The sequence below is a fragment of the Rhinoderma darwinii genome, chromosome 2 (assembly GCF_050947455.1).
Source record: "Rhinoderma darwinii isolate aRhiDar2 chromosome 2, aRhiDar2.hap1, whole genome shotgun sequence".
Taxonomy (NCBI): Eukaryota; Metazoa; Chordata; class Amphibia; order Anura; family Rhinodermatidae; genus Rhinoderma; species Rhinoderma darwinii.
Window position 1 is genome coordinate 429,702,477 of NC_134688.1, and position 27,921 is coordinate 429,730,397.

Here is a 27,921-nt window from a genome sequence, read left to right on the forward strand (position 1 = left end):
CTATGAAGTGGGCGGTGTTATTCAAATAAGGGTGTGTCATCTAATTAATATGCATGAGCTGGGCGTGTGTGAGGCCCGGACCGCTTTGTCCAGTTGCGGGCGGTGGCGGAGAGTTGTGGAGCAGTCGCAGGGATGTCGTTTATTCCGGGACAGCCGGTCACTGCCGTTGTGGTGAGTTTTTCCTTGCTGCTATGTTCACACTGTAGTTTAGTTCCCATATGGAGCAGGAGAGTCTTGTAACAAGTTGTTGGGTGACTTATGACTGAACTCGCCTGCAGCCAGCGCCTCAGCTTCCTGACCAGCCTGTTACAAGCGCGGCTATAAGGGCGCTCCATAGCCTTAAAGTGACCCGACCCCCATTAGTGTTGTCAAAGTGATCCAATACTGTCAACTTTAAAAAAAAAAAAAAAAAAAACTTTTCCAGAATGCTGATTGGCTGCTAATTGCAAACTCTTTATTGTGACAGGTATTTAGCAGTCCGACCGATCATAGTTGCATTTTTATAAAGTCCCATGACTTTCGATCTATCGTCCTTTTTTCCATTGTGATGTTACGTTGTGGGGAAAAAAAAAAGTTGCAAAAAATTCTGCGTCTAGCTGCTAAAAGCCCTTTCACGCTGGCCGATTATCGGGCAAACGAGCGTTCACCGGAAGCTCCTTCCCTATAATTGCCCTGTATAATCGTATAGGGACGAGCGATCGTAGTAACGAGTGCTTGTTACTATACCAGGTCCTTGTGAAAGGAGCAAACGAGTGCCGATCAACGACCTTCATTGATCGAGCTGTCTCTTTGATCGAGCTGTCTCGTTGATCGGCGCTCGTTTCCACGACGTGTAGATTGCTCTCTCGTGTAATAATTGTATTGGAAAAAAATGACCTTTCGGATGGACACCATGTTTATCGGGCTCGCCAACTTTGTTTATTGTTTTTAGACTTAGTTTTGGATTGTGGGCGACGCTTTCCAGTTGCAATCCATTTAAATAATTTCCAAACTTTTTCTCCGCCAGTAGCGTGCGCCATATATTCCACAATGGCCACACTGTATTGTAGTTCCAGGGGGACAGTGCGGAGCTCGTCTGATGGGGGAGATTTATAATATGTAAAAAAATCTCACGTATGGCTTCTCTTTTCTTTGAGAATACAGGAGGATCTGAAAGACGGGGTTCCCACGTAGTATAAACGCTACGGAATTGTGTGCGCATATTCCACAGCATTTACAGCAGCAGCAAAGTGGATGAAATTTTGCAAATATTAGCCACACGCTGCAGAAATAAATCACAGAAAATTTGCGCGGGAAGCGTTCTGCCGTGTTTCTTTAAACTAAGCAGCATGTCCGTTCATGCTGCGTATTCTGAGCGGAGATGCTGCGTGTTTGGCCCATAGACTCAATGGGGAGCAGAAATTCCGTACTAAAAAAAATTGCAAATTGTGTTGCGGTTTGTACAGTGATTCTGCAGCGTAAAAAAGCAGTAAAAACCGCTGGAAATCCGCAGGTGCACACAAAGTTTGCTATAATTAACACTAAATCCCCAGTAAAATCTGTTGCGGAAAATCCCCTGCGTTTCCACAGAAATACGTGCAGCAAAAAAAACGCACTGTTTGCTGCAGATTTCTGTAACTGATTTACCTGCAGTATTTTTATTTTTTTTTCAATTCTGCTGCAGAAACTCGTCAGCATCTCCTGTCTGTGGGAACGGACTCTAATCCTCGCTGACCGCCTGTTGGGCACGTGTGACTTTTGTTATGCCCAGAAAGAAATGATCCGCTCTCTCCAGGTAAACCACCATACATTTTAGATTAACTATCTAATGTGTATGGGGACATCCAGCTGCTCTGCAAAATCGGACGTGGGGGATGAAATGACAATCAGACATGTTGGATTTCACCCTGTCCGATCCTTTGTTGGGCCAGGTGGTAAACCGATGTGAGAGGTGTATGGGAGCGGCTTGTCTCCTCTTGAATAAACATGCATGCTCTGCCGAGCTTAGCGTGCATGTCTATGGGAAGATTGAGGGAGATCGCTGCCAGCCATTCACATGAGATCTACTTTTATCTTTTCTAACATAAAAATACTGATCGCTGTGGGTTCCCCAGAAATCTGTTCTTTTTAGGGAAAGCTGCGGACAGCCACACATTTTCCCCGCGTACTGGTCCTTTGACTTTGTGCTGGGTGGATTTTTTCTGTTTGTATAATAAAGTCCTGAGATTTCTTCATGAAGTGCTGGATCATACCTTACCATACAATATTATTGTATTACTTGGCACCCATTTAAGGCCTCATGCACACATCCGTAGCCCGTTGTACGGCTGCTAATGACGGATCCGTGAAACATGGACCGCACACGGATGGCTGGTTTATCGGACCAAATGAATGAATTGGCCGAGACTATTCCGTCAAAAACGGACCTGTTCTAATTTTGTCGGAACGGCCACACGGTTCCGTTAAAACAACGGTAGTGTGCATGGCACCATTGAAATGAATGTTGTGTGCTATCCGTTAAAACAACAGATAACACCCTGAAGGAAATAACTGAAGTGGGCATGAGGCCTAAGTGTATGGTTGACTACGTAATACCTAGTCATCCCTGAGGCTGTCTGAGTTGGAGCCATTCCTTCCATCACCTCTCATTTCTGTCTAATAGAGGGGTCCAGAACAGCACGGCACCAGCTCTGCCTGCCCGGTCCATTCACTTGGACTGTGCTGGCGTCTATTAAAGCTGTCAGCACAGTCTTGGGGTATGTGCACACAACCTCCTTTGTATAGAGGCGTTTTACGCCTCGAATTGCGCCTGAAAACACGGTTCCAATACGTCGGCAAGCATCCGCCCATTGCTTGCAATGGGTCTTACGATGTTCTGTGCAGACGAGCTGTCATTTTACGCGTCGCTGTCAAAAAGACGGCGCGTAAAATTACGGCCGCGTCAAAGAAGTGCAGGACACTTCTTGGGACGTAATTGGAGCGGTTTTTCATTGACTCCAATGAAAACTAGCTCCAATTATGTCCGTTAAAAGACGCCGCGAAAAAAGCCTGCACTTGTAAAAACTTCTGAAATTCTGGAGCTGTTCTCTCCTGAAAACAGCTCCGTAATTTCAGGCGTATTTGGCGTTGTCGTGTGCACATACCCTTAGGCTGGCTTCACATGGATTTTTTTTTTTGCAGGAGGAAAATCTGCCTCAAATTTCCGTTTGGAATTTTGAGGCAGATTTTCCTCTGCCTGCACGCCGTTTTTCACTGCGTTATTCGTAGCGTCTTTCACCCACAGCCATTGAGCGCCGCGGGCATAAAACGCCACGAAATACGCTTTCTCTGCCTCCCATTGATGTCAATGGTAGGTCAGAGGCGTAAACCACAGAGATGTGCAGAGAAGTGACAGGATTCTGAATACTCATCACGTCCTGGCTGGAGGTAATGTATATTCACTGTCAGGACACTGCAGTAACGTTATAGTGTGTATGTGGCTGCACAGAAGGATATCACTATCTGCTGTGTAAATGAATGGAGAGAAGTGTATGACGCTGATTAGTCAGCGTCATACACTCCTCTGTACAACGCCCACTTGGTCAAAAGTAAAACACGTCCAGTTGTCCATTAAGAATCTCATTAGCATAAAGCTAATATAGGTCATAACTCCATCAAAAATGATTGTTTTTCTAAATAAAAAACACTGCTGTCACCTACATTACAGCGCCAATCACATTATGTACAATATAGGCCACTTATAATGTGGTGACAGAGCCTCTTTAAATCGCCACCCATTGATTTTGGCCACTCGCAAGAAAGAAAAGCGTCATGTTCTTCCTTGAAGCTGTTTCCGCTTTTGACCTCCCATTGAAATCAATGTGAAGTGGAAAAAAACCTGTGCAGTAGTTTCTGAGTGTTTTTCCGCTGCATTTTGTGTTTATGGCTCTTGCGTTAGATTAAATGGCCACAGGCAAAACACGTGGAATTCGAAGAGCTATAACTTCTTTGTTTTTGCATCGACATAGCTGTATAAGGTCTTGTTTTTTGCGGGACAAGTTGTCTTTTTTTTTTAATACACTGCAATACTTCTGTTTTGCTGTGTATTACGGACAGGCAGCTGTCAGGTCATCAACTAGAGGCAGACCTGGGGTTATTTGTTAGGCCCCCGGCTGCCATAGAAGCCACCGGTACCCTGCGATCGCCTCGTGGGGTGGGAGAGGTAGTCCCCTCCCTCTAAAACCACTGAGATGCAGCGCTCGCTATTGGGGTTAAATGAGTAGGTTCGATATTGATATAGATCCCGGCCACTCGGGCAGACTACTGGAGATTTACCTGCTACCGGCAGTGTTTGTTTATTCCGATGCAGAGCTATAAAATGGCTACTGCATCGGAATAATCCCATTAGTGGCTGCCGTAAAAACACCTATGGGCGGTCACCAAATGGGTTAAGGCGCCATTCACATTACATTTCTGGCCATATGTTTAGTATATACACTGGGAAAAGCCTCTGACATACATTAAACTGAGACTGTGAAGAATGCCTAACAGTGGCACCTGTCACACACACACTATTATGGCATCAATTTAATTTATATGTCCTAAAAAGCTACGTCGCCCATAGGCATCCATGTGAAAAAAAGTATTTTGCACAGTAGAAATTTCTTTACGGGATTCCGTTGTATTGTATAGTGTGGCCTAGTAGTCTACTACCCTATTGTACTTGCTACAGCATGCTAACGTACACCGGCCCGACGGAGTACGCTCCTTTGGCCTCCATCGGGCTAATTTAACTCTATGGACACGGGTGCTTTCCTGGCATACACATTTTAAACAGACATCACAAACAGGACCTTGGTCCGAGGCGTCACCTGAAAATGGCCTGGGGGGGTCTATCGAGAATTGTTATGCACTCCTCTTTGTCTACGTTTTATAGATCTAAAAATAAAATCTTGCAGATATGCAGTAAGCACTCATGGATGTCTTCAAGGGGAATGCTAAATAAAACACAAGGCTACAAGTTCAGGCCGCTGCGTTAACCGTTTTGGATAGTGGATCTTTGTTAGAAGACAGTGAAATATTTGGTATGATGCCCGAAGGAATACTAGGACTTTGTGTTGTTGGTGGCTGATATCTTTACATTTTCAGATCTGTTATAAAGAACCCATAAACGTAACATTTGGGATGATTTGCTGTATATACTTGTTCTGTTTTATTTTTTTTTGCAAATTGTAATTCTTTAATTTGGGTTCTTCTCTTGTTCTTTTGCATTAACTACAACCAACTTACCTTAAGGCCTCATTTACACGAGCGTAATATACGCGCGTGTGACGCGCGTGCTTTTCACGCGAGTCGTACGCACCTATATTACTCTATGAGGCAGTGCAGACAATGCGTGAATTTTGCGCAGCACGAGTGCGTTGCGTAAAACTCACGACATGTTCTATAATCGTGCGTTTTTCGCGCATCACGCACCCATTGAAGTCAATGGGTGTGTGAAAACCACGAAGGTCGCACGGAAGCACTTCCGTGCGAACTGCGTGATTCGCGCAAGAGCTGTCAAACTGAATGTAAACAGAAAAGCACCACGTGCTTTTCTGTTTACAAACATCCGAACGGAGTGTCCTAGACATGAGCGAACCGAACTTTACCGGGTTCGGCCGAACTCGTTTTGACCGAAACCGGCAGGAGACAGTCACTGTGCAGGGTGCTGAAAGAGTTAAACTGGTTCAGCACCCTGGACAGTGACTTCCGATTCCAATATACGTGAACGTGTAAAAAAAAAAGAAAAAGTTCGGACTTACCGATAACTCCCGGCTTCTTCCTCCAGTCTGACCTCCCGGGATGACAATTCAGTCCAAGTGACAGCTGCAGCCAATCACAAGCCAAGCACAGGCTGCAGCGGTCACATGGACTGCCGCGTCATCCAGGGAGGTGGGGCCAGATGTCAAGAGAGGCGCGTCACCAAGGCAACGGCCGGGAAGTTCTCGGTAAGTACGAACCTCTTTTTTTTTTTTTTTAAACAGGTTACTCGATATGGTGATCGGAATGCACTGTCGAGGGTGCTGAAAGAGTTACTGCCGATCAGTTAACTCTGTCAGCACCATGGACAGTGACTGACGTCGGCTAGAATCATCTCTATGATGGCGACTGCACGAAAATCACCCAGCCGCGCATCATACACGGATGACACACGGAGCTGTCAAGTGCCTTTTGCGTACGCAGAACGCTGTGTTTTTTGCGCGCGCAAAACGCACACGCTCGTTTAAATGAGGCCTAAAAGGGGCCATTTCTCCCAGGGATATGCCAGCAATGTGTGATCAGTGAGGTGGATTGCCAATGGTAGTCTACTGATGGAGGCTGCGATGTAATACCAGACACAGCAACTGGATGAAAGTGGCACTGTCTCAGAGAGAAGCTGTAGAGACTTTGTTTATGTCATTGGCGCAGGTCCCAGTGGTCCTATCCACACATATTGAAAGCATATCCCGGAGATGTGGAAATTTTTTTAATGACTGGAAGAAGGGGAATTTTTCTTTAAGAATTTAGCTGACTCGTTAAAGCAAGAGAGGACAAGTCACAGGATTTAGAAAGCCAATGCAGCTAAAGACTATCTTTAACTAGTTTATTAATTCTCTAATCTCCTAACTAATCTAATTGGCGCTATGATGCTGATAACTACAGTGTATTTTTATTTTTTTTCTTCAAAAACGTTTATTATTTGCAAAGTTCTGAGCATTTTTCTAAGTATGCTAATGTGTCTCTAATAGCCAAATAGGAGGCGACCTTTCTTTTCTCTCTGGACGGTGTAATGTTTTCTGTAGGACACTGTCCAATCGGCATACAGCTCCGCAATACAGCGTGATCATATAGTATACAGCTTCCATTCCTGACTGTGTTTTCAACTGGTGATTATTCCGGTTGTTTCAGAGCCAGAACTGCCATATGAAAGATTATAATCTCATCTTTCATATGCCACCAGAACCGCTGTTCTAGGTGGTCCACAGCCGGAGATATGGCTGTTTGAAGTGATCCCCCTTCCCTCCAGCCTCAGTCTCTCACACTGTGTGTAGCAGCTTCATGCTGATAGGACAGCGTCAGAGGCTGTGAGGAGGCTCCACCTCAGGAGAATCACTGCTGTTACCTCCCACTTGTCTAGTATAGGCTCATCTGCATATTTAGAAAAAAGCTCATAACTTTTAAAATAATTACGGACATGTTGCTATGCGACGCAAGGAGATTAGCCAAGATTCCTCCCTTTTTCTTTTTTTTTGTGGAGCCGTAATTACCGATGCACTACAGACCGCATTTACGGACACCGTTCCGTATATATGTGGATGATTTACGGATGTCTATAAATTACTATGGACCCGTATAGACGGACAGTATTTACGGATGGATGAGAAATACGCTTGTGTGCCTGGGGCCTTCCTGTGACTCTAGTGCTTTACACTCTCCAAGACTTCCTCTGTGCTGCTCTAATACCCTGGAATCCTCTCTCTGAATTGGACTAATTTCTTACAATTGTCTTAAGAACTTTTATCAAGTTTCCAAGCAATATTTAGTTCGCCACGTTTGTTTTCCACATTTAGTAATTTATTATTTTTTTTTATTCTGTGGTGCTTGGGAAGACATTGGTTCTATATAAAGTTTACATACATTGTTGCATTAACTATCCATGTAGTCAGGAGTTATGGAAACCTTTCGGGTTTCTGTCCATACATTACATGAATGCTTTACCACCTCATTAAAAATGAGGAAGGGGACGCCCACCAAATTACATGTCCTAAGAGTCTGTCATCCGTGAACCCCTTTGACAAATGATGCTGAACTGTGTGAATATATTCAGATTCTAAACACTAAGCTTGGGGGACGGGACTTGTATATTAAGCATCAAAATCGCGTTCGGTTTCGTAATGTGGTTTTTAACATGTGAATGGACCTTTAGGGCCCATTCACATGAACGTGAATAACGTGTGTTGCGCATGGAAATCACGTGCAGCGCACGGACCCACTGATTTCAATAGGACCATTCACACGCTCGTGAATCTGATACGCTTGTGCGAATGTAGCCTAAGTGGTTTACAAGATATCACACAACCAAAGTGGAAACTGGTGATAGCCGAGGTGTGTTTGACGTTCCTATCGCGGCTGCATTCCTGAGTCAGTCACTTCCTCCCTGAGTCATCCTGAGACTTTGACAGCAGCATTTATATAGCGTTTGACATGTTAGAACAGTTGTGATCTTTTCCTGCCTCTCCCTACAATTGCTTCCCAAGTTATCCCGTAAAGTATGGCTTCTTGTAAATACAGTGAGAGATCGAGCGTGATTCATCGTGTAGGGGCTGCCATTCGTCATTTAGGTTTGTCAAAAATCCGCAGATTGTGTTTTGTTTGTTTAAAAATAAAATAAAAATTGTGTATGTATGTATTGAATATCACAGCTGGTAGAACAATGAGTGTCACTTAGTAATTCTGTATTAAGGAGTCATTCCATGATGCAAATAATACCTATAATGTATGCGAATAAGCTGGGAGAGTGGAGAAGTGCTGCAGTGATCCGCTCCAGATCTGTCAGACTCCACACGACTGTTTTATACACTTCCCAACATTGACATTACAAAGTTTTAGAATTGTGGAAATCACAGGATCGATAGACCTGTTGATGATATGCAAATAATGAAAAAATGGTAACAACATATTGCAAACCTCTTGATTTATTCAGTATAGAGTGTGAGATCCATGCGCAGAAATACACGCACTTACACGCCTTGGCATGCTATCAATGAGGTTATTAATGGTTGTCTGAGGAATGTTATGCCACATTGAATGCACTTGGGCACACACATCATCAAGATTGGCTGTTGGCAGCTCCCTTTGCAATTGCTGACCAATGACGTCCCAGATGTGCTCCATGGGAGATGCTGCAGACCATGGTAGCACGTTTAGGCCACGCATGCTACTCACAGTAGCACGAGCAACATACGGCCTGGTGTTGTCCTTTTGAAAAACTGTTTCTGGGACACTGAAGAAATGGTCGTAAAAATTTTCCACGACTGAGCTGTTAGTGTACCTGAAATAAAGACTAGAGGGGTCCATCTACCGTACATTGTCACCCCACACCATAATCCCAAGAGTAGGACCAGTGTGACTTTCCCTTGTGAAGGCTTCTTCATGGCATTGTCCACGTGGTCTCCATACCAATCTCCGATACAAGAGCGGTGGCGTGTGGTCAATGGAAAACCTGTAGCTGGACATCTGGCTTGTAGCCCAATGTCGTGTGTCGACACTGGTTGCCGCCCTAGGCTTGGGATGTGACGTCCACTATCGCTATGCGCCATTCTTCCAATCAGATGATCCGTCCGCGCAGAGATTTGCCCCTACGCACCTCTTGCTTTCGTTCCTGTTCGTTGTTCTCCCAACCTGCAGGACACACAACGTTGAACAGTGCCGTCATCTTGGCCTAGGCACGTAGCAATCTGCCGTTGTGATAAACCAAGATCTCCCCGTTCAAGGATTCTGTCCTCCGTTTTACGATAACTGGCACATTTTATGCCCTTCCTTGTGCCACAGATTCGAACTAGGTGATTGAAAAGTTGATCATTTGCAGATCTTAAAGAAACAGTGTCATCACAAATTATTTTTTTATATGTTAAAGATGTTAGTGCTTTATTAAAAACGTTTATATTCATTTGTGTGTTTGTGTTTTACTTTTTCTTATTTTTACACTTTTTCTTCCCTATGGGGGCTGCCATTTTTTGTTCCATTTCTGTGTGTGTCGATTAACGACACACACAGACATGGAATACGGCAGCCACAGTCCCATAGGGACGACGAACGGCTCCCGTCCCATTGACTGCCGTGTACGGCGTCTGTGTGGGAACTGCGCATGCGCCGCTCCCACACAGTCCTATTCGAAATTGGCGCCGTCCGGCGCCATTTTCCTGTGGACCGGAAGTCGCGGCCGGACAGTAATATTACTACTTCCGGTCGCGGCTTCCGGACAAGTGCACATGGAACAGTGGCAGCAAAGGGAGCGGACGGGCCGGAGGGAGCCGCGGCGGCAGGAGCAGGTAAGAGATTTCAATGTATGTTAGTGTTTGTGTGTGTTTACTACTGTATGTAAACCTACTACACTGTGGGTTACCTCAAAAAATGGCGACACACAGTGTAGGAGGTTAAACCTTTCAAACCCCTCGTTTATCCCGGCACTAGCCAGGATAAAGGAGGGGGGGATGCTGAGAGCTCACTAGAGCGAGGGCTTTTAACCCAATGTTGCAATGCTGCAATTTTGGGAACTAGCTCCATCTAGTGACCAAAAATGGGTAGTATTATAAATTAGAAAAAATTTATAATATTTCCTGACTCGCGAAAAAAATAAAAAAAATTTGAACAATGTTTAATCACCCACACACTAAATGTTTAATTTTTAAAAAAAAAAACATGTTTTTCTGGCGACACATTCCCTTTAACGACTCCTGCTACTCGATTTTGCATAACCTTACGGCTTGCCCTTCTTAGTTTTGCAATTTCAATATTGAGGAGTGTATATAATACATGAGCGTCTGAAGGATCCTCCAGAGAAATATTGTTTCCAGTACATCCCTCATGACAGCACCACAGGAGGTTGCCCTATTGACCTCTGTAGGGACAGGAAGACAGAGAGGTTAAAAGGCCCCTCCCACCACCCACTTGCCAGTATTCTTCCTGTCCCCACAGGGTCAGGAGCAGAGAGACGTCGCTCCTGTGTTACTGCAGGAAAAAACGCGGGCAGGGGGCAAGATCGGGGGGTCCGTGCACTCCCCCTTCTCTTCCCCCTAAAGCCCAGGCTAACACCCCTCGAATGAGAGGTCCCTTAGCTCCCACCCTAATACACCTACCGGAGGAATCCTAGGCAGGGTTCGGGTAGTGTGTGGGGGCTGGGGATTCCCAAGCAGGCTTCAGCCTGGCCGCGGACCAGGCGGGGACCGGCAGCTCCATAAGTTTGGACGCACCGGCAGGGATCCTCGCTGCGCCGCATAGCAAGTCTCAGTCGCCGGCTGTGGCGGCTGCACTCTAAAGGAAAGAAAGCCACAACGAATAGCTGACCGGACGTCGGGCTACTTCCGGTCCGCGGCCATCTTGGAAGGCGGGAAATTCAAAACGCCCGCATTTAAAGGGACACGCACAGGTATGTAGTTAGAGCTGATTACTCTAACTTGGATTATTTTTGTGGATTGCATATTGCATTGCCTGTTACCTGTCGCAGTATGGAACTTCCTCGTCCTGACGGAACTCCAGATATGTCCCAGGGTCACGTGAGTCTCACCCTTGGGGTAAGGGTTATGACTCCTTATGTATGCACACCATACTTTACCTACCTTCTGTTTTCTCTAGGATAAAGATTCCTCTCAGAGACAAACTGATAAAAAGAAGGTTAAAAAATGTGCGACTTGTGCAAAAAAATTGCCAGTCACATAGGAAACAATTGTGTCAGGATTGTATTGCAAAAATACTAAAAGAGGAACAACCAACGTTCATGTCTGAACTTAGGGCTATGATTCGTTAAGAAGTGAGTCAGTCAGTAGCCTCCCTCGCCCCTCTTCAAGAAACTCCCTCTCACTCCCGGGCAAAAAGACCACGGATGGAAGTGGATCAAAAATATTGTCCTCCCTCTCAGGGGTCTGACTCGGAGCAGGAGTGTTATTACCTATCGGAGGGTGAGTTAGAACAAGGAGAGGAACTCTTGCCTTCAACTTCTTCCACTCAAGAGAAAAAATGTTTCTTCTCTTCTGAGATGTCTGATACCTTAATTCAGGCAATACGGGAAACCATGGATATTCCCGAAGAAGACCAACCACATACCATCCAGGATGAGATGTTTGGAGGTCTAACGGAAAAGAAAACAAAGGTTTTTCCGGTAAACGAAAATCTCAAAAGAATGGTGACAACTGAATGGGAAGATTCAGAAAAAAGGCTCTTCATTTCAAGAGATTTTAAAAACAGACTTCTCTTTGATCCAGAAGACACTAAACCTTGGGATGAGATCCCAAAAGTAGATGTCCCAGTAGCCAGGGTTGCTAAAAAAAAACGCAATCCCATTTGAAGATTCCTCGCAGTTGAAGGACGCCATGGACCGAAAGACAGACGGGCTACTAAAAAGAGCGTGGGAATCTTCCTCTGCTTTGATCTCGACTAATATCGCGGCCACATCAGTAGCAAGAGCAATGTTTATATGGTTAAACCAGCTGGAGACCCATTTGATGATGAAGACATCACGACAAGATCTATTAGAATCTCTACCCTTACTAAAGATGGCAACCGGATTCTTGGTAGACGATTCAGCGGAATCTATTAGATTTGCTGCCAGGAATGGGGCTCTCTCAAATGCTACTAGAAGAGCATTATGGCTCAAAATGTGGTCAGGAGATACGAAGTCCAAGAACAAATTATGTTCTATCCCGTTCACAGGGTCTCTGATGTTCGGTCCTCTCCTTGATAACATGCTGGAGAATGCAGCAGATAGGAAAAAGGGGTTTCCTGAAGAGAAACCAAAAAAACCCCCTCAGTTTGGGAGGTTTCGCCAACAGAGGGATCCTACCTTACAGAACTACAGCGGGAAAGGGAAGTCCGGTCGCTGGAGTTACCCCAAAGGAAAAAGGGGTCGAGGATATCTCAACCCCAATAATTGATTTCAGCCATGACTCCAAGAGCGTAGGAGGAAGACTCCTACAATTTTATCCCAAATGGTCGAGAATAACCCAGAACCCCTGGGTTCTAAAGATCATAGAAGAAGGGTATGAAATAGAATTTTCCTCCATTCCTCCAGAGAATTTTCTAATAACCCAGTACCAAGCAAAAGACCTTCATCAGATCCTTATCCAGGACGTCCAGAAACTACTCAAATTGAGAGCCATTTCTCCAGTTCCCCACAACGAAATATGCAAAGGCCACTATTCAAAAATCTTCTTAGTCAAAAAAACAAACGGTTCCTACAGGACAATAATCAACCTGAAGGTCCTAAACAAGTGGGTGAAATATCGAAAATTCAAGATGGAGTCTATCAGATCGACTATTCCTCTAATAAGGGAAGAGGCATCAATGTGTACGATCGATTTAAAGGATGCGTATTATCACGTTCCTATCCACCCCGCTTACCAGAGATTCCTCAGATTCGCAATTCAGGACGGTCCTTCCATTCTCCACTTCCAGTTTGTCTGCCTCCCTTTCGGCATTTCCTCCGCCCCCACAATTTTTACAAAAATTATGGCAGAGATCATGGCATTCGTAAGAAGTCAGGGTATAGTAATTATCCCATATCTAGACGACTTCTTGTTGACGGCAGATACTCTGTCTATCTTAGACAGTCATCGGTCACAGGTTCTTTCCCTACTACAGGAATTGGGATGGATAATCAACTTTCAGAAGTCGAGTCTTCCTCCCCAAAAACAGAAGGACTTCTTAGGAATACTGCTAGACTCCTCCCTCCAACATTCCTTCCTCCCAAGAGAGAAACAAATACTCCTATTGGCAGAAGTAAGGAAATTTTGGGGGAAAGACGCCTGTTCTATAAGGGAATGTATGCGGATGTTGGGAATGATGACGTCTTGCATCCAATCTATTCCATGGAGTCCATTTCACTCCAGACCCTTACAGAATCTGATCTTGTCCCAGTGGGATCGGAAACAGAACTCCCTGAATTCAAATTTCCGAGACTGTGAAATCCTCCCTCCTGTGGTGGCTCTGCACAAACAACATAGACAAGGGAGTTCCTGGAGAATGGTCCCTAAACAGGGAAGTCTTTCTGTCCTTAACCCGAAGATGGGGTTATCCACAAATAGACCTGTTTGCCACGAGGAAAAACTCCCAAGTAGAGACCTTCTCCCTAAATCTCAAAGACAACCCATTAGGAGTAGATGCATTGTCCCAACCCTGGGGCATGAATCTGGCCTATGCCTTTCCTCCGTTTCCTCTAATACCAATGGTGTTAAGAAAAATCCAGGAAGATTTGACAAAGCTCATCATTATTCTTCCCTATTGGCCAAAAAGAAGTTGGTTTCCAATCGTAAAATACCTAGCGTTGGAAGACCGTATCATGCTCCCAGTCAAGGAGAATCTTCTCTCCCAGGGTCACTTATTCTTTCAGGGAATAGAAACTCTGAAATTGTCAGCCTGGATCCTGAAAGGCAGATCTTGAGGAACCACGGTCTGTCAGATGAGGTAATTTCAACTATCTTATCAAGTCATAAAGAAGTTACCTCAAAAATCTATCAAAAAATTTGGAAGAAATTCTGTTCCTGGTATGGAGACCCAGGACCAGACCCCTTTTCTCCCAACATCGCGAAAATCCTAGATTTTTTACAATCTGGATTCAAAAAAGGGCTTAGCCCTAGTACCTTAAAAGTACAGATTTCAGCCTTAGGAAAAAATTTTAACACTCTCCTGGCTGAACATCGGTGGATCAGAAGATTCACTCAAGCGGTCTCTAAACTGAAACCTTCCCTAAAGAAATCAGTTCCTACCTGGGATTTGAATGTGGTGTTAACGACTCTTTGTGAGCCCCCCTTTGAGCCGCTCGACACAATTAGAATGCACCTTTTAACTCTAAAAGCTGCATTCTTAGTCGCTATTACTTCAGCAAGAAGGATTGGAGAAATCCAATCTCTGTCAGTCATAGAACCGTACCTAAAAGTACAAGAGAATAAGATTATTCTAAAGCTGGATCCTTCCTTTATTCCAAAGGTATCTACTGCTTTCCATAGAGAACAAGAAATAATTCTACCTTCCTTTTTATCCAGATCCAAAAAACCAACAAGAAGAAAAATTCCATTGCCTGGATGTCAGGCGAGCAATTCTTCAGTATCTGGATAGAACCTCCTCCTGGAGACCAGATAAAAATCTATTTGTCCTGTTTGGGGGAAAGAATAGAGGAAAGAAAGCCTCAAAAGGCTCTCTAGCGAGATGGGTAAAAACTACCATACAAGAAGCCTACAAGTCCCAAGGACTATGTGCCCCATAAGGCATCAGAGCCCATTCAACGAGGGCAGTTTCGGCATCCTGGGCAGAAAGAAGAGAAGCCTCTATGGACCAAATCTGCAGAGCTGCCACTTGGTCAAGCCATCATACGTTTTGCAAACATTATAGGCTCGATGTTCTTTCCGATACGGATTTAAGTTTTGGACGGAAAGTCCTCCAATCCGTAGTCCCGCCCTGAGCATTATAATCTGGTATTGCTCCTGCGGTGCTGTCATGAGGGATGTACTGGAAAATAGGAATTAGACCTACCGGTAATTATATTTCCAGGAATCCATCATGACGGCACCCTTACATTCCCTCCCTTATTGAATTCTGATTTGTGCAATTAACATGTCAGTTATTATCCCTAGAAATAAAATAGGGTTGCATCCATCCTGGTGTAGTAATTGAAAAACACTGGCAAGTGGGTGGTGGGAGGGGCCTTTTAACCTCTCTGTCTTCCTGTCCCTACAGAGGTCAATAGGGCAACCTCCTGTGGTGCTGTCATGATGGATTCCTGGAAATACAATTACCGGTAGGTCTAATTCCTATTTTCTTTGCAGCAGCTCTCCTCTCGGCTAATATAGGGGGGGTCCTGAATGAAGGATCTCCCTCTATTACATTTCCCTGCTCTAAAAGAACATATGTAAATGGTTGCCTAAGGGCCTGTTCACATCTGGGTTGGAGACTCCGTTAGGGGTCTTTGTCACAGAATCCGGTCCAAAATGCCAAAAAACAATAGCGCAGCATACCTTTTTTTTTTTTTTTCCTCTTAAAACAACGGACACCATGACGGAAACCCGACAGAACCTATTAAAGTCAATGGGTGCCGATGGTGTCTGTCACGCAACAGAATCGGTGCTACTGGTATTTCCGTTGTTCTCCTCTGTCGGATCAGAGCAACACAAACGCTGAACGCAGATGTGAACAGGCCCTAATTCAGACAACCCCTGCAACCTGGCAATGTTGGCTGTCTTGTGCTATCTTCCAGCTGTTACAGGCAAAAATCATGGTTTCTTTACAAGAGAGTAGGGCTGACTGCTGCTTATGGAAAGACCACTTTACAATAATATTGAAAATTGCTTCTCCGCTGTACACCGTGACCTAATGGAATGTTATAGTTGCAACTTGTGGCCATTGTCATGGAGCCCTGGTACCTGCAAACAAAGTTATGCTTGCTGTCGGTGAATAGAAACCTTTTTGTTATCACACAGAGGCTGAAAACTGGTCCTATATTATTTTTGCCCACATAAGAGTTAGTTACGCTGTGTCGTTGTACGTTTAGAGTAACCCGCCTAGTGTCCTGTATAGGAGAGAGACTAGTACTGCTGTTGACGGACAGATGACCACATAGACTGGACACATTCTGGATAAACTCTGCTATAGCTTACTGACCGGACAGCAAGCGCCTTCTGATGTTTCTGTAACTACCATCAACTTCAATGAACAGAGCCATGCTAATGTGTGGCCAACTCTCCATTTGTTCCCTTCTGTATGTGGCCGCTGCTGGTGACCATGGCTGGCAGAATTTGGATGCGGAAGTGCCATATGTGTCTCTTTAAATTCCTCCATGGTTGCCTTCACTGTATTCAGTTCTTCTGAAGCCGGCTCGTCCGTGCTGCAGCTCATAGGGACGAGCCTGCGGCCAGTCCGGCAGGTCCTTGCTCCCCCATAAATCTTGTAGGTGCGATCCGCTGCAAGTCTGTAGAACAATTCATATTACAAAGCATTCGCCCTTGTGACACTTTGTAACTTCTATACATTATTACAGAACTCCTGTGAATGTCAGTCACTGTTCTACCAACAGATGCACAGGATATGTTTGTGAGATGAAGTGCATTAGGACATTGCTACTTAAGTATTGCTTAATAAATTATTGGATGTTCACCAATGGTGGTGTTAAAGCGGTTGTCTCGCAAAGACCATCCCCTTCTAAATAGAAGCTGGTTCGCCGCAGATCTAGGCGATCAGCTGTTTGCGCCAGGGGAGGCCGTGTCCGCATACTGCAGGAAAAATGGACGACGGTCATCCAAATAATTGTCCGCCTATGTAATACATGGATGGACAGGGTCAACCAGAGCGGGAGCCACTGTGTAAGATTCTTTATTATAGAGGGGAGTCCCATGTCTTGAGACCACCCATTTTAAAGTGGGTTCTGGGTAATGCAGAAAGTGTTTTCTTTGTGTGAGAGAATAAAGTGACTCAGAAGTGTATTGTCTGGGTGGATTTGTTTATCTGCATTGCCCATGGTTACCTTAGCAGACATCAGAGCTTATCTGTGGTATCCAAGGGCAAGGCATGTGAACCTTCAGTCACTTCTCTAATTCTCTATTGATCCCCCTCCCCCAGATCATTTTACGATAGATGGCACATTTGTTTGCGGACATGTGTGTTTAACTAATAATAGTTTGTCATTTTTAGCAATATGTTTACTTTCATACATCGCGCATATGTTTTTTTTGTTTGTTTTTATAGGAAGAGCAAAAAAGGAAGCTAAAGGAGTTAGGGCCCATTCACATCAACGTTGTGTTTCCGTTCACCTGTTCTGTTGAACCTTTTCATCAGAGGAACAGATAAACGGAAACTACTACTTCCCTTTAAATTACCATTTGATTTCAATGTTTTATTTTATTTTTTCTGTTTTTTTTCCACTGAAACTATAGCCTAGTCACTACATTATTGTTTCGCTGAAAAATACGGAAACCTAGCAGAACAGAGTCAAACTGAAACCAAATGAAAGGAAAAAAAATACCATTGAAATCAATGGTAATGCAAACGGAAGGAGTAGTTTCTGTTTGGCTCTCCGTTCCTCTGACTGAAAGGTTGAATGGAACAGATTATCGGAAAGACCACGTTTATGTGAGTGGACCCTTATCCGGGACTTTTTAAAATCGGCAGCATAACATTAAAAAAAACCCAGAAGATACTCTCCCTCTGAAGTGCCCCATGCTTTAGCGCTGAAATCCTGTTTTCTGACCCTCCAGTCTCGGGAGCTCCTGTAGTGCTCATCTACCCTTCATTGGTCACGTGTCGCTCCACCATCAATCGCATGTGACTGATGAGACAAGCAATTGGCCGCAGCGTCACACGACTAATGCACAGCACGTGACCGCTGCAGGAGCTTCCAGGACCGGAGTGGCAATGAACGGGACTTTAGCACTGGAGCGTGGGGTACTTTAGGGGGTAAGTATCTGCTAGATTTCTATGCTATGCCATCCCCTGATATATATCTACATGAAGTGGGAATGCAATATGTGAACTGTCCCCGATTTTGAAGGTTTTATTTCCGCTTGCAGACTCGCTCCGTAGACTTGGAATCACTTTGTCTCGCACTTGTCACCAAGACCCCTCTTGTCATTCCTCTGCATATGAGATCACCCATCTCATAATGCACAATACATTAGCCAATGAGCTTGGCCAGATCCCAGTGTCCCCAAAATAAAACCGTACCAGCACAGAGGTGCGGACACCATCCAGCTGTGAAATCTCTGCTGTATCCTGTACCAATGTTCTTTTTCCTCTTCTCTTCTCTTTAAAGCAAAGAGTTGAAATCCATAAGCTGCGTCAAGGCGATAACCTGATCCTGGGATTCAGTATTGGAGGTGGCATTGATCAAGACCCTAACCAGAACCCCTTTTCGGAGGACAAGACAGATAAGGTGGGGATCCTGTACTGTAAATGGCACTGTAACATCTCTAAACTTGGTTTAGGGGGTGACTGTTAAATAAATCACCAAACACATAAGAGTAAACGGGTGGCAATGTACTGTGGATCACTGTGCTGCTGGGATCTGTAGTCCGATAGCTGTGTGTGTGTATAAAGTGTCAGCTCCAAATGTAATAACAAAGTGAAGAGAAATCTGCACGACACTCACCCTTTCAGACCTTCAAACGCCGCTTTTTACTTCGTGCGGAAGCAGATTAAAAACAGGAGACGTGCGCATAGCAGTCGGCCCAATTTACAAACCAATACACGTTCGATTAAAAAAACAAGATATAGAGTATAAAGAAATATAAATACCATGAAATGGAATTACTTAAAGGGAACCTGTCACCAGCATTTCACCTATTGAACTTTACTTATTCCTCACTGGCGGCTGCTATCAAAAATTCATTGCCGTTATCCCCTCTCCGAAACTCCTCCTCCGACTGTAAATAATGGTCTGCAAACATTTTGCGCCTTTTATTATAATAATCCGGTGTCCCTTTGTGCGCACACACCAGAAGGGGACATCAATGCACAAGCGCAGGATGTTGTGTGCTGGGGGAAGGCGAGGAGCTGTCAATCAAAAGTAAGGAGGCCGGGGAAACGCGGAAAGACTTGAGGAATGAAGATGTGACTTTTCGAATGAAGATTTGACTTTTGCTCATTCGCGCACGGCGCAGGAACACTAAAAAACTGAATACTAAAGCTACAGAGCCGACTATGAAGACAATTATAGGTGATATAGAAATGATTTTTCACCCACTACCACCAGGTATTGCTGGTTTAATAGGTGAAATGCTGGTGACAGGTTCCCTTTAAGAAATGGCGATAGGTCATTCCTATAGTTTAGACCCGTTCTAATAATTCAATTGGCTTCACGTCTCAGCAATTTGACATTTCTGTCACTGCCATCGCGTTGCAATCCACTGCCACTGAATACACGTTGCAATCCTGCAGCAAGAATATATTTAGGTTTGTCGTCGTCCTCCATGTACCTCCCTCCTACAAGACTAATCAATTTTGGAGATCCCTTCCCTGTACCTAGCGACTACGTATGTTCACGAAACCGTTTAAATAGCGGACGTATTGTTTTACCAAAATAGAAAAATCTACAAGGGCACAAAATGACATACACCGTAAAGTCCGACCTAGAGGTGATAAGCTGCGAGACGACGTGCTGCATAGCTCCAACTCTCACCTTTTTACCAATATGCATGTACTTACAATAAGGACAATGCCTGCACTTGTGGTTTCCTACTGGGGTAGCTTCTCGCAGCCAATCACCCCCCTTTGTCCCCGAATATCCCCCTAACCAACTCCTCTTGTAAATTTTGACATCTCCTAAATGAGACTATAGGGGGTTGAGAAGCCTTTTCTATCAAATCCTCACCTGCCTTAATAATGTGCCAATGTTTCCTTATGGCGCTCTTCATGAGACCCGCAAAGGGACTTTATTGGAAGGAAAACACAAACCGCGTGTTCTTTGACCTACTACGATGACTAAGGGTATGTTCACACGGGCTATTTTCAGACGTTTTTCGGGCCGTAAATGCCCCGAATGATGGCTGAAAAATCCGAAGCAGGACGCCTACAAACATCTGCCCATTGATTTCAATGCGAAATACGGCGTTCTGTTCCGACGGGGTGTTATTTTACGCCTCATTTTCAAATAACGACGCGTAAAAAGAAGTTCACGTCACTTGAGTTTTTTGGAGCCGTTTTTCATTGACTCAATAGAAAAACAGCTCCAAAAAACGGCCATAAAAAACGCGGCAAAAAACAATAGTTGCTTAAAAAAACAGCTGAAAATTAGGGGCTGTTTTCACTTGAAAACTGCTCTGTATTTTCAGCCGTTTTTTGTTAAGCGTGTGAACATTCCCTAAATATCAATCTGTTTCTATCCTGATTGATCACTTTAGCAAAGGCCTGGGACAATAATTCTTCACCATACACCTTAGCTCTTAACCTATCTATAAGTTCCATTGACTGTTCCAAGAACGTATCATGATTACTATTGATTCTCTTTAGCCTTAAAAATTGACGATAGGGAAGTGACCTCTTAACATGTGGCGGATGAAAACTATTCCAATGTAGGAGTGCATTGGTCGCTGTTGGTTTGTTAAAACCACTGGTATATAATCCACTTTCATCAGCCTTTATTTTTACATCTAGGAATTCTACATAATCTCCAAAATTATCCGTAAATTCTATATTGAGTTGGTTGTTTTAACCTAGTGAACAAACTCCTCAAACTGCCGGTCCGTAGCGAACCACACTAGCCGAACGTCATCGATAAAGCTTGTCCGGTATTTAATATCACACAAACAATTGTACAATTCTATCAAGAGTGAATAGCACTGGGCAAAACGCAGCTTTACCTCCGTAAGATATCCCAAGGGTCAACCTGTAAATTTATACAATGCCCCCTGTTTCCCCATGATGTGTACACAGATAAGGTTTTGCATCTCCAGCAGTATATGGGGTAGGGGAGGTGCATGACCAGTGCTGACGCCGGCCTAGCACCGAGGAGGGAGGAACCAGGACCGGCTGCCTGCAGTCAGGATTGCTGTAGGGGGCCCAACAACCTTCAAGGAGTTGGGGCAAGGCTCTGATTTGGAACCATGTGAATAAATAGCAATTCCATAATATATTGATATTAACAGTAATGTTCCCTTGAACAGCAAGTGGCATCTAATGATGGGCTGCAGGCCTGCACTTTGCCCAGCACTACATGTAATGACTATTTTGACAGTGGGTTTCATATCCGCCAGTGTCTGCTGTGACTTCCATCATACAGCCTGTGATTCGCTGTGGGTCATTATTAGGTATTTCCTAGTTTGTACATTTTCTGTTTTTTCAATCGCAATGTTATATTAGGAATCTAAGCGACCTTCAGTGTTGTTAAAAAGATGCTCGATTGTCAAATTGCTGGATCCATTAGTAGTTGAGTAAATTGAGAGGCAAAATATGGCGAATTGTACATTTCACATATACCGATATTACTATAGCAGAAAGCCACAGCACTGCAATGCCATAAAAACGGCATGTACATGTTCTAGATTAAAGCTGCTGTTTTTCTAACTAAATTCGGTAAATAAAAATACAAACCGTATGCCATGGTGTGATCTCAATATAAATGCTTCATTGCCAGAAAACCCGGTCACTACGGTAGGCTGCTTTGATAACTCACTACAGCAGCGAAAACCAAATCTAGCAAATGGTCAATCCAGATTCGCTCAGTTAAACTATTGGCTACCTGCTTTGAATTTCAGGGCATCTACGTCACAAGAGTAAGTGAAGGAGGACCTGCAGAGGTGGCTGGACTTCAAACTGGAGACAAAATCATGCAGGTAGGTAAACCATTTTGCTGCTTCACCTCGACAAGCATGCCCGGTGAGGTTACACATGACATTGTAAACCAGTATTTGCTCCAGTCTGGATAAACCTTTTTTCGGATGGGTAAACCTAATCTAACAATCTGTCTCTTCCAGGTGAATGGATGGGACATGACCATGGTCACACACGATCAGGCTCGAAAGCGTCTCACCAAGAAGAATGAGGAAGTTGTCCGTCTTCTCGTGACTCGGAAATCCCTGCAGGAGGCTGTGAGGCACTCGATGAGACCATAAAGATCGCACTGCTACATGGATCTTCCCATCGTCTAGCACGCAGGGTAACCTGAAGAACATGTGCGAGGCAATCTTACATACATGAGTTGTTGCTGTCATCGCAATTCTATAACCACCCCAAAGAACATGATCCGACAGGTTCAGCAGCAGCGCATGTATTTTGGTTTGCCTCTGGCCAAGTGATATGTACCTGATGCTGCACACACTACCATATCCAATATACTTCACTGTATATTGCTTTTACAAGCAGTGCTGACCTATCATCACTGTTATTTTAGTATGATGGGTACTGCTGGGTTTTATAACTCCTATTCATTTCAGTGGACAGTGACCATTCGAGGGACCTCTCCAATGAGAACAGTGAAACGTGAGCCTAGCTGCTGGTCCACCATTGGTCGCACTTTTGACATTTCTGTCCTTTTAAATATCCGCTACTGTCTTTGTGATAAGCCACTTCAGTCTCAAAGGTGTGGTGCAATTCTATTTTTAAAAGGATTCACAAGTGATATAATCTGCATAGTAAAAATGCTTCCCCTTTGGGAACTCCCCGTCATCTTACGTTGGTGCAAGCTATTGTTTTTGGTAATGAGCCATTTTAAACACATTCCATTCTGTTCATGAACATTTTGAAGTCCCTTTTTACTGTCATGTTTTAAAGAGCACCTGTCTGCACCTGTTTTAGTAAATACAGTGAAACCCCTAGAGGGGTCATCCTCTCGAAGAACATAGCCAGTATGCATAGTATATGATGGAATGGAAAATCTGTCACGAGAAATCCACTCCAGATAAAGAGGTGATCTTTTGCGTGAGCTTTCACTGTACATGTTCCAGAATTGTTATTTCATGGAGAATACAAGGATTTACTAAAAACAGGCATGTCAGAAGTGCGGACAGGTCATATTTAAGCTTCTTCTATTAATTCTGGTACTACAAAGACCTATTTTAATTCTATCCTGATTACAGCTTTGTCACATTTACTGCACGCCAAGGTGAAAAATAGAATTAAAGGGGAACCTGTCCGCAGCTTTGAGGCCTCAAATCTAGACCGAGTGATAACAAACCTGTTGTCTGTCATGCAAGTTGCATGAACAAGAAAACGATGTTTAGTTCACCCAGTGTGCCCATCACAAGTGCCACCGCATGCTGCAAGCCCCGCCCCTCTGCTCTGAGCGACTGTTCTAGCAGTCTCCTGATTGGCCGCTAGGGCCCTCACTCCGAGCACAGAGTGGCATTTGTGAGCGCTGCGTCGGGGGAATCAAACATCGATTTCTCAGTCACTCAACTTGCATGACTGAGAAAAAAGGTAAGTTCCAAATGCCTCGCTCTTTCAGCAGCTTTGAGGCATCAAAACTGCTGACCGGTTTCCTTTTAAATACTACTAGCACATAGCATCGGTAAATTCCTACCTGGTACTACCCTACAGAAAATAGTCGGACCCCCCCCCACCCTCCATTTTACAGCCAATATGGATGTGTAACAAACCTACCACACTACATTAAACACATTACACTTTACCCCCCCCCCCCCCCTCTTGCTCACCCATCTGCTGACCAATCATGTATGAACGTGAACTCTGACTTCACCCCAAGGACCAATTATATTAGAAACTGGAGGATACAAAATGGACCTAGAAATGAATGGCCGTGATGGCTGTTGTTTCTGCTAAATGTTAACCACTATTCATTGTATTGTATGTTATCACGAGGGACTGTCTAGAATAATACTTATACCAAAGACTAACACTAATCAGATTGTACGAATTGTAGTGTCGTGTTATACACTTTGTTCTAGATTTGTCATCGCAACCTGTAATCACTAATGGAAATGTAGATTTTACCAGTTTCAGATTTGCAGTATGAAATTAATAAGGGCATTTAAATATGGATAATAAATATTTTTATTCCGTGTACTGGATTCACACAGCTATATTTGACGTCTGTTTGATCTGTATGTTTCCTGCCAAAGAAAGTGGATTTTATTACAAAAAAGGACATAAGTGTGTGAGGTTTTCCTAATTTTTTTTCTTTCTGATGTAATCTACAAATCAAACATAGACATTAAATGCAGCGTGAATGTGCCCTAAAGGGTAATATAACTTTTAATAACCAGGGTCCATTAGACTATTCAGTTGTACTGTTAGTTGCCTATAGATTGATTGCACTTTCAACAAACTTTTGATATGTTCTAGAGACACATCAAAAGTTTGGATCAGTGGGGGTCTGGTTGCTGAGACCCCCATTGTCCATGAAACTAAGGTGCAGAAATGCTTAGCTGAGCACTATGCACTTTTGGCTGAGATCAGCGCTCCTTGTGAGGTTTAAGACATGCCCATGTAGACTGTCTTCAGCTGAAGGTTCAAAGCGGTTGTACTGAGCACCTCAGCGACAACGGGAGTCTCCGCACCTAGACCCCACCAATCCAAACTTCTGATGTCTTTATGACCTATCCAAAAGTTTGATGAAAGTAGTTGCTCTTTAAAGCAAGGGTCCTGAACATATGGTCAGGGGCTGAGGAGGCGGTGAGCTGCGGACATGGAGACCAATGTACACAGCTGTTCTGCGAGTTACATGCATGGAGGTGACTGTCAACAAGCACTGCCTGGAATTCAGCTGTGGTTTCCTCTATCTGCTTTGATGATCAAGTTCAAAACTTTTAGGTATAAATTTGTAATATGGCAACCATATAAATCTATGTCCCATACTGTACCTCTGGTTTCATATGGAGAAATACTGAGGTGTTTTTTTTTTTCTTGCAGACTGATGCAGGATCTGTGATGGGAACAAAGGGTGGCATGTTCCATTGCATTCTGTACTGTGGATGTATTCCTTCCAGAATCCTTGCTGTTAGGGCAAAAGAGTGCTTACAGATCTTTAATACGGAACCAGACGTACTCTATGTGACGCTATACAGGCCCCATGCACCAGGCTTGGCAGGGTGTATGAGGCCAAAGGTTGCACTTGTGTTTCTGAACAATGATACGCTCCCACTATATGGAAGCTGTATATTTCTTGCAAATAGCAGGATCGGATCCTGAAGCCCCTTCCAAAGGAAAGCTTACTTTTTTTTTTTTCTCTGACAATTTCTATGGTAAGAAATATACGATACTCACGCAATGTTCATAAGGAAGTGTGAGTGTAGTCTTGGACTGCGTTTTTTTTGGCCCCTTGCAGGAGCTATATAGATATATAATGGCAAAATCAGGGTCTGCAAAAAAATCTTTCCCAAAGGCTGTTTTGTTTTGTTATATAGTGCAGGATAGGCTAATAATAAAGAATAATGTGCCATTTATGGTTTATCTGCCATCTTGGTTTCTTCTTCAGCACTAATATGGTTTCCCTAATACAGCCTACCTTTCCCATGATGCTTCTGGCTTTGCAGAGGGTGCGGAGACTCATCACACTGAACTTCTGTCTCCTAACTGCAGAGTCTGTGTATTCCTATGTGATGCAGCTTCAGCCTGTCTCCTCTGCCTCCTGCTTGTGGTTTTTTTTTTCCATGTCTGTTTTTACAATGCAGTGTGGAGCAGCATCTCCTAGAAATACTCCAGACTCTCAGCACACACAACTCACAGATAGTATAGACAGTGTTGTTTCTTTCTCATTCTTCACATTAAAAACACTGCACAGTGGGAATAGGCTCTTCCTATAAGAAACTTCTAACAGTACAGGTGACTGGTCTGACGGGCCTTGGTTGTTAAGTTTACTTTCCCTGTTAAGTTACCAAGAACTTGAAATGGCTAATAAATTGAAGACCTGTTCTTGTAACTTACCAGATTTCATTGAATGTGAATTTTTTTTTTTTTTTTTTTATGTTTATGAAAGTCTCTGTGCCTCTAATTCTTGGTTAGTGGACCTTAAACACAAAAGCCATGTCTCAAAACCTTCTCATAGAAAAAGCGGCCTGGTCACCCGTAGCAAGTAATTAATTGGCATTCAGGATTCATTTCTCCATTGCCATTTATAAAATAAAACTTGAACACCGGTTGCCACGAGCAGCAAGGACACTTTCTATGAGAATCTTGATACATGAGGCATAAAGTGCCTTCTACAGGGGTAAATGAAAGAGCGCCTCCATGTAGTCATGGCAGGTGCATAAATCGGGCTGACTAGGCAACTGTAACGCTACAGCCTCAACTTCAGAGAAACTGCCCTGTCTCCCGCTGTCACTTGTGAGATCGTGGTACCCTTTTAAGGACAACTGCACCACAATGTGGTATTGCCCTTTAGTTGTATGTGTATGACTTGAGATTAGATACAGGTTACAGCTTAATCTTCCTAACTAGATGTCACTGTTTTGTAGGACTGTTCCTTTACGATTGTATATAACCAATCACATGCTGTGTTCTTCTGATACATTTATGTGGCCTTAGATACTTTGCAGACAAGTACGCCGTTACATATATACAATGATCAGGTTACGTAGATATAGTCCTTGTGAATACAGAGCAAAAATACGCTAGTAAAAAGTAGGCCCCGTACTGTATGAATGCAAAATGACTCCTCTCTATTGTCATAGGACATATTTGTTGTGTTCAACTGATGGTTTTTGTAGTCGGCCTGTTTGCCATATTTTATTTGTATAGACTGTGCAGTATGAAGCCACTTGTTCATGAAGGGACGCTGTAAATGATGATACTATTAAATGCACTAATTTTGCACTCCATAAAGCTGACCAAACAGGTGCCAGACTCACAATGTGTTAGGCAGAAAGTAGTAGCTTTTTTTACTGTTTTATACACCAGCATCAAATAAAATACAAACTGGATTTTAAAAGGTGTTGTGTATTTGTTGTATTTTTTAAATCCTATGTTGGATTATCCATAGCCCTAATTTTTTCCTTGTTAAAGAGGCTCTGTCACCATATTAGAAGTGCCCTATCTCCTACATAGTTTGATCGGCGCTGTAATGTAGATAATGCTGTTTTTTATTTTGAAAAACTATCAATTTTGAGGAAGTTATGAGCAATTTTAGACTTATGCTAATTACTTTTTTTAATGCCCAACTGGGCGTGTTTTAACTTTTGACCAAGTGAGCGTTGTAAAGAGAAGTGTATGGCGCTGACCAATCAGCGTCATACACTTCTTTATTCATGTAGTCAGCACAGCGTGATCTAGCAAGATCATGCTGTGCGGTCACATACACCCACATTAACTTTACTGAAGTATCTTGACTGTGAATAGACGTCACCTCCAGCCAGGACGCGATGTCTATTCACACTCCCGAAACTTCGGTAAAGTTTGTGTGGGACTTAATCGCTGCACAGCTTGATCTCGCGACATCACGCTATGAATGACAGCAGTAGCGTGATCGCGCGAGGTGATGTCTTGGATGGAGGTGATGTCTAGTCACTGTCAAGACACTTCAGTAAAGTTTAATGTGGGTGCATGTGACAGACAGCATGATCACGCTGTGCTGAGTATGAATGGAGAGAAGTGTATGACGCTGATTGGTCAGCGTCATACACTCCTCTTTACAACGCCCACTTGGTCATTAAGAAAGTAATTAGCATAAATCTAAAATTGCTCAGAACTTCCTCAAAAATTATCGTTTTTCAAAATAAAAAAACTGCGTTATCGACATTACAGCGCCGAACACATTATGTAGGAGATGGGGCACTTATGACGTGGTGACAGAGC

General features: G+C 43.7%; 1 protein-coding gene across 1 annotated transcript; it reads left to right on the forward strand.

Annotated features, from left to right (window-relative positions):
- Positions 1-53: 53 nt before the first annotated feature.
- TAX1BP3 (Tax1 binding protein 3) lies at positions 54-27,058 on the forward strand. Its single transcript, XM_075854388.1, has 4 exons — positions 54-171; positions 18,491-18,610; positions 21,930-22,007; positions 22,149-27,058. The coding sequence occupies exons 1-4, from the start codon at positions 133-135 to the stop codon at positions 22,284-22,286; spliced, it is 375 nt and encodes a 124-aa protein (XP_075710503.1). The 5' UTR covers positions 54-132; the 3' UTR covers positions 22,287-27,058.
- The last annotated feature ends 863 nt before the right edge of the window (positions 27,059-27,921 follow it).

Excerpts from the sequence above, each read along its gene's own strand:
- TAX1BP3 (XM_075854388.1), top strand. The coding sequence starts at position 133 with ATGTCGTTTATTCCGGGACAGCCGGTCACTGCCGTTGTG. Across the intron at positions 172-18,490 it reads AGCCGGTCACTGCCGTTGTG|CAAAGAGTTGAAATCCATAA; the intron begins GTGAGTTTTTCC and ends TTCTCTTTAAAG. Across the intron at positions 22,008-22,148 it reads CTGGAGACAAAATCATGCAG|GTGAATGGATGGGACATGAC; the intron begins GTAGGTAAACCA and ends TGTCTCTTCCAG.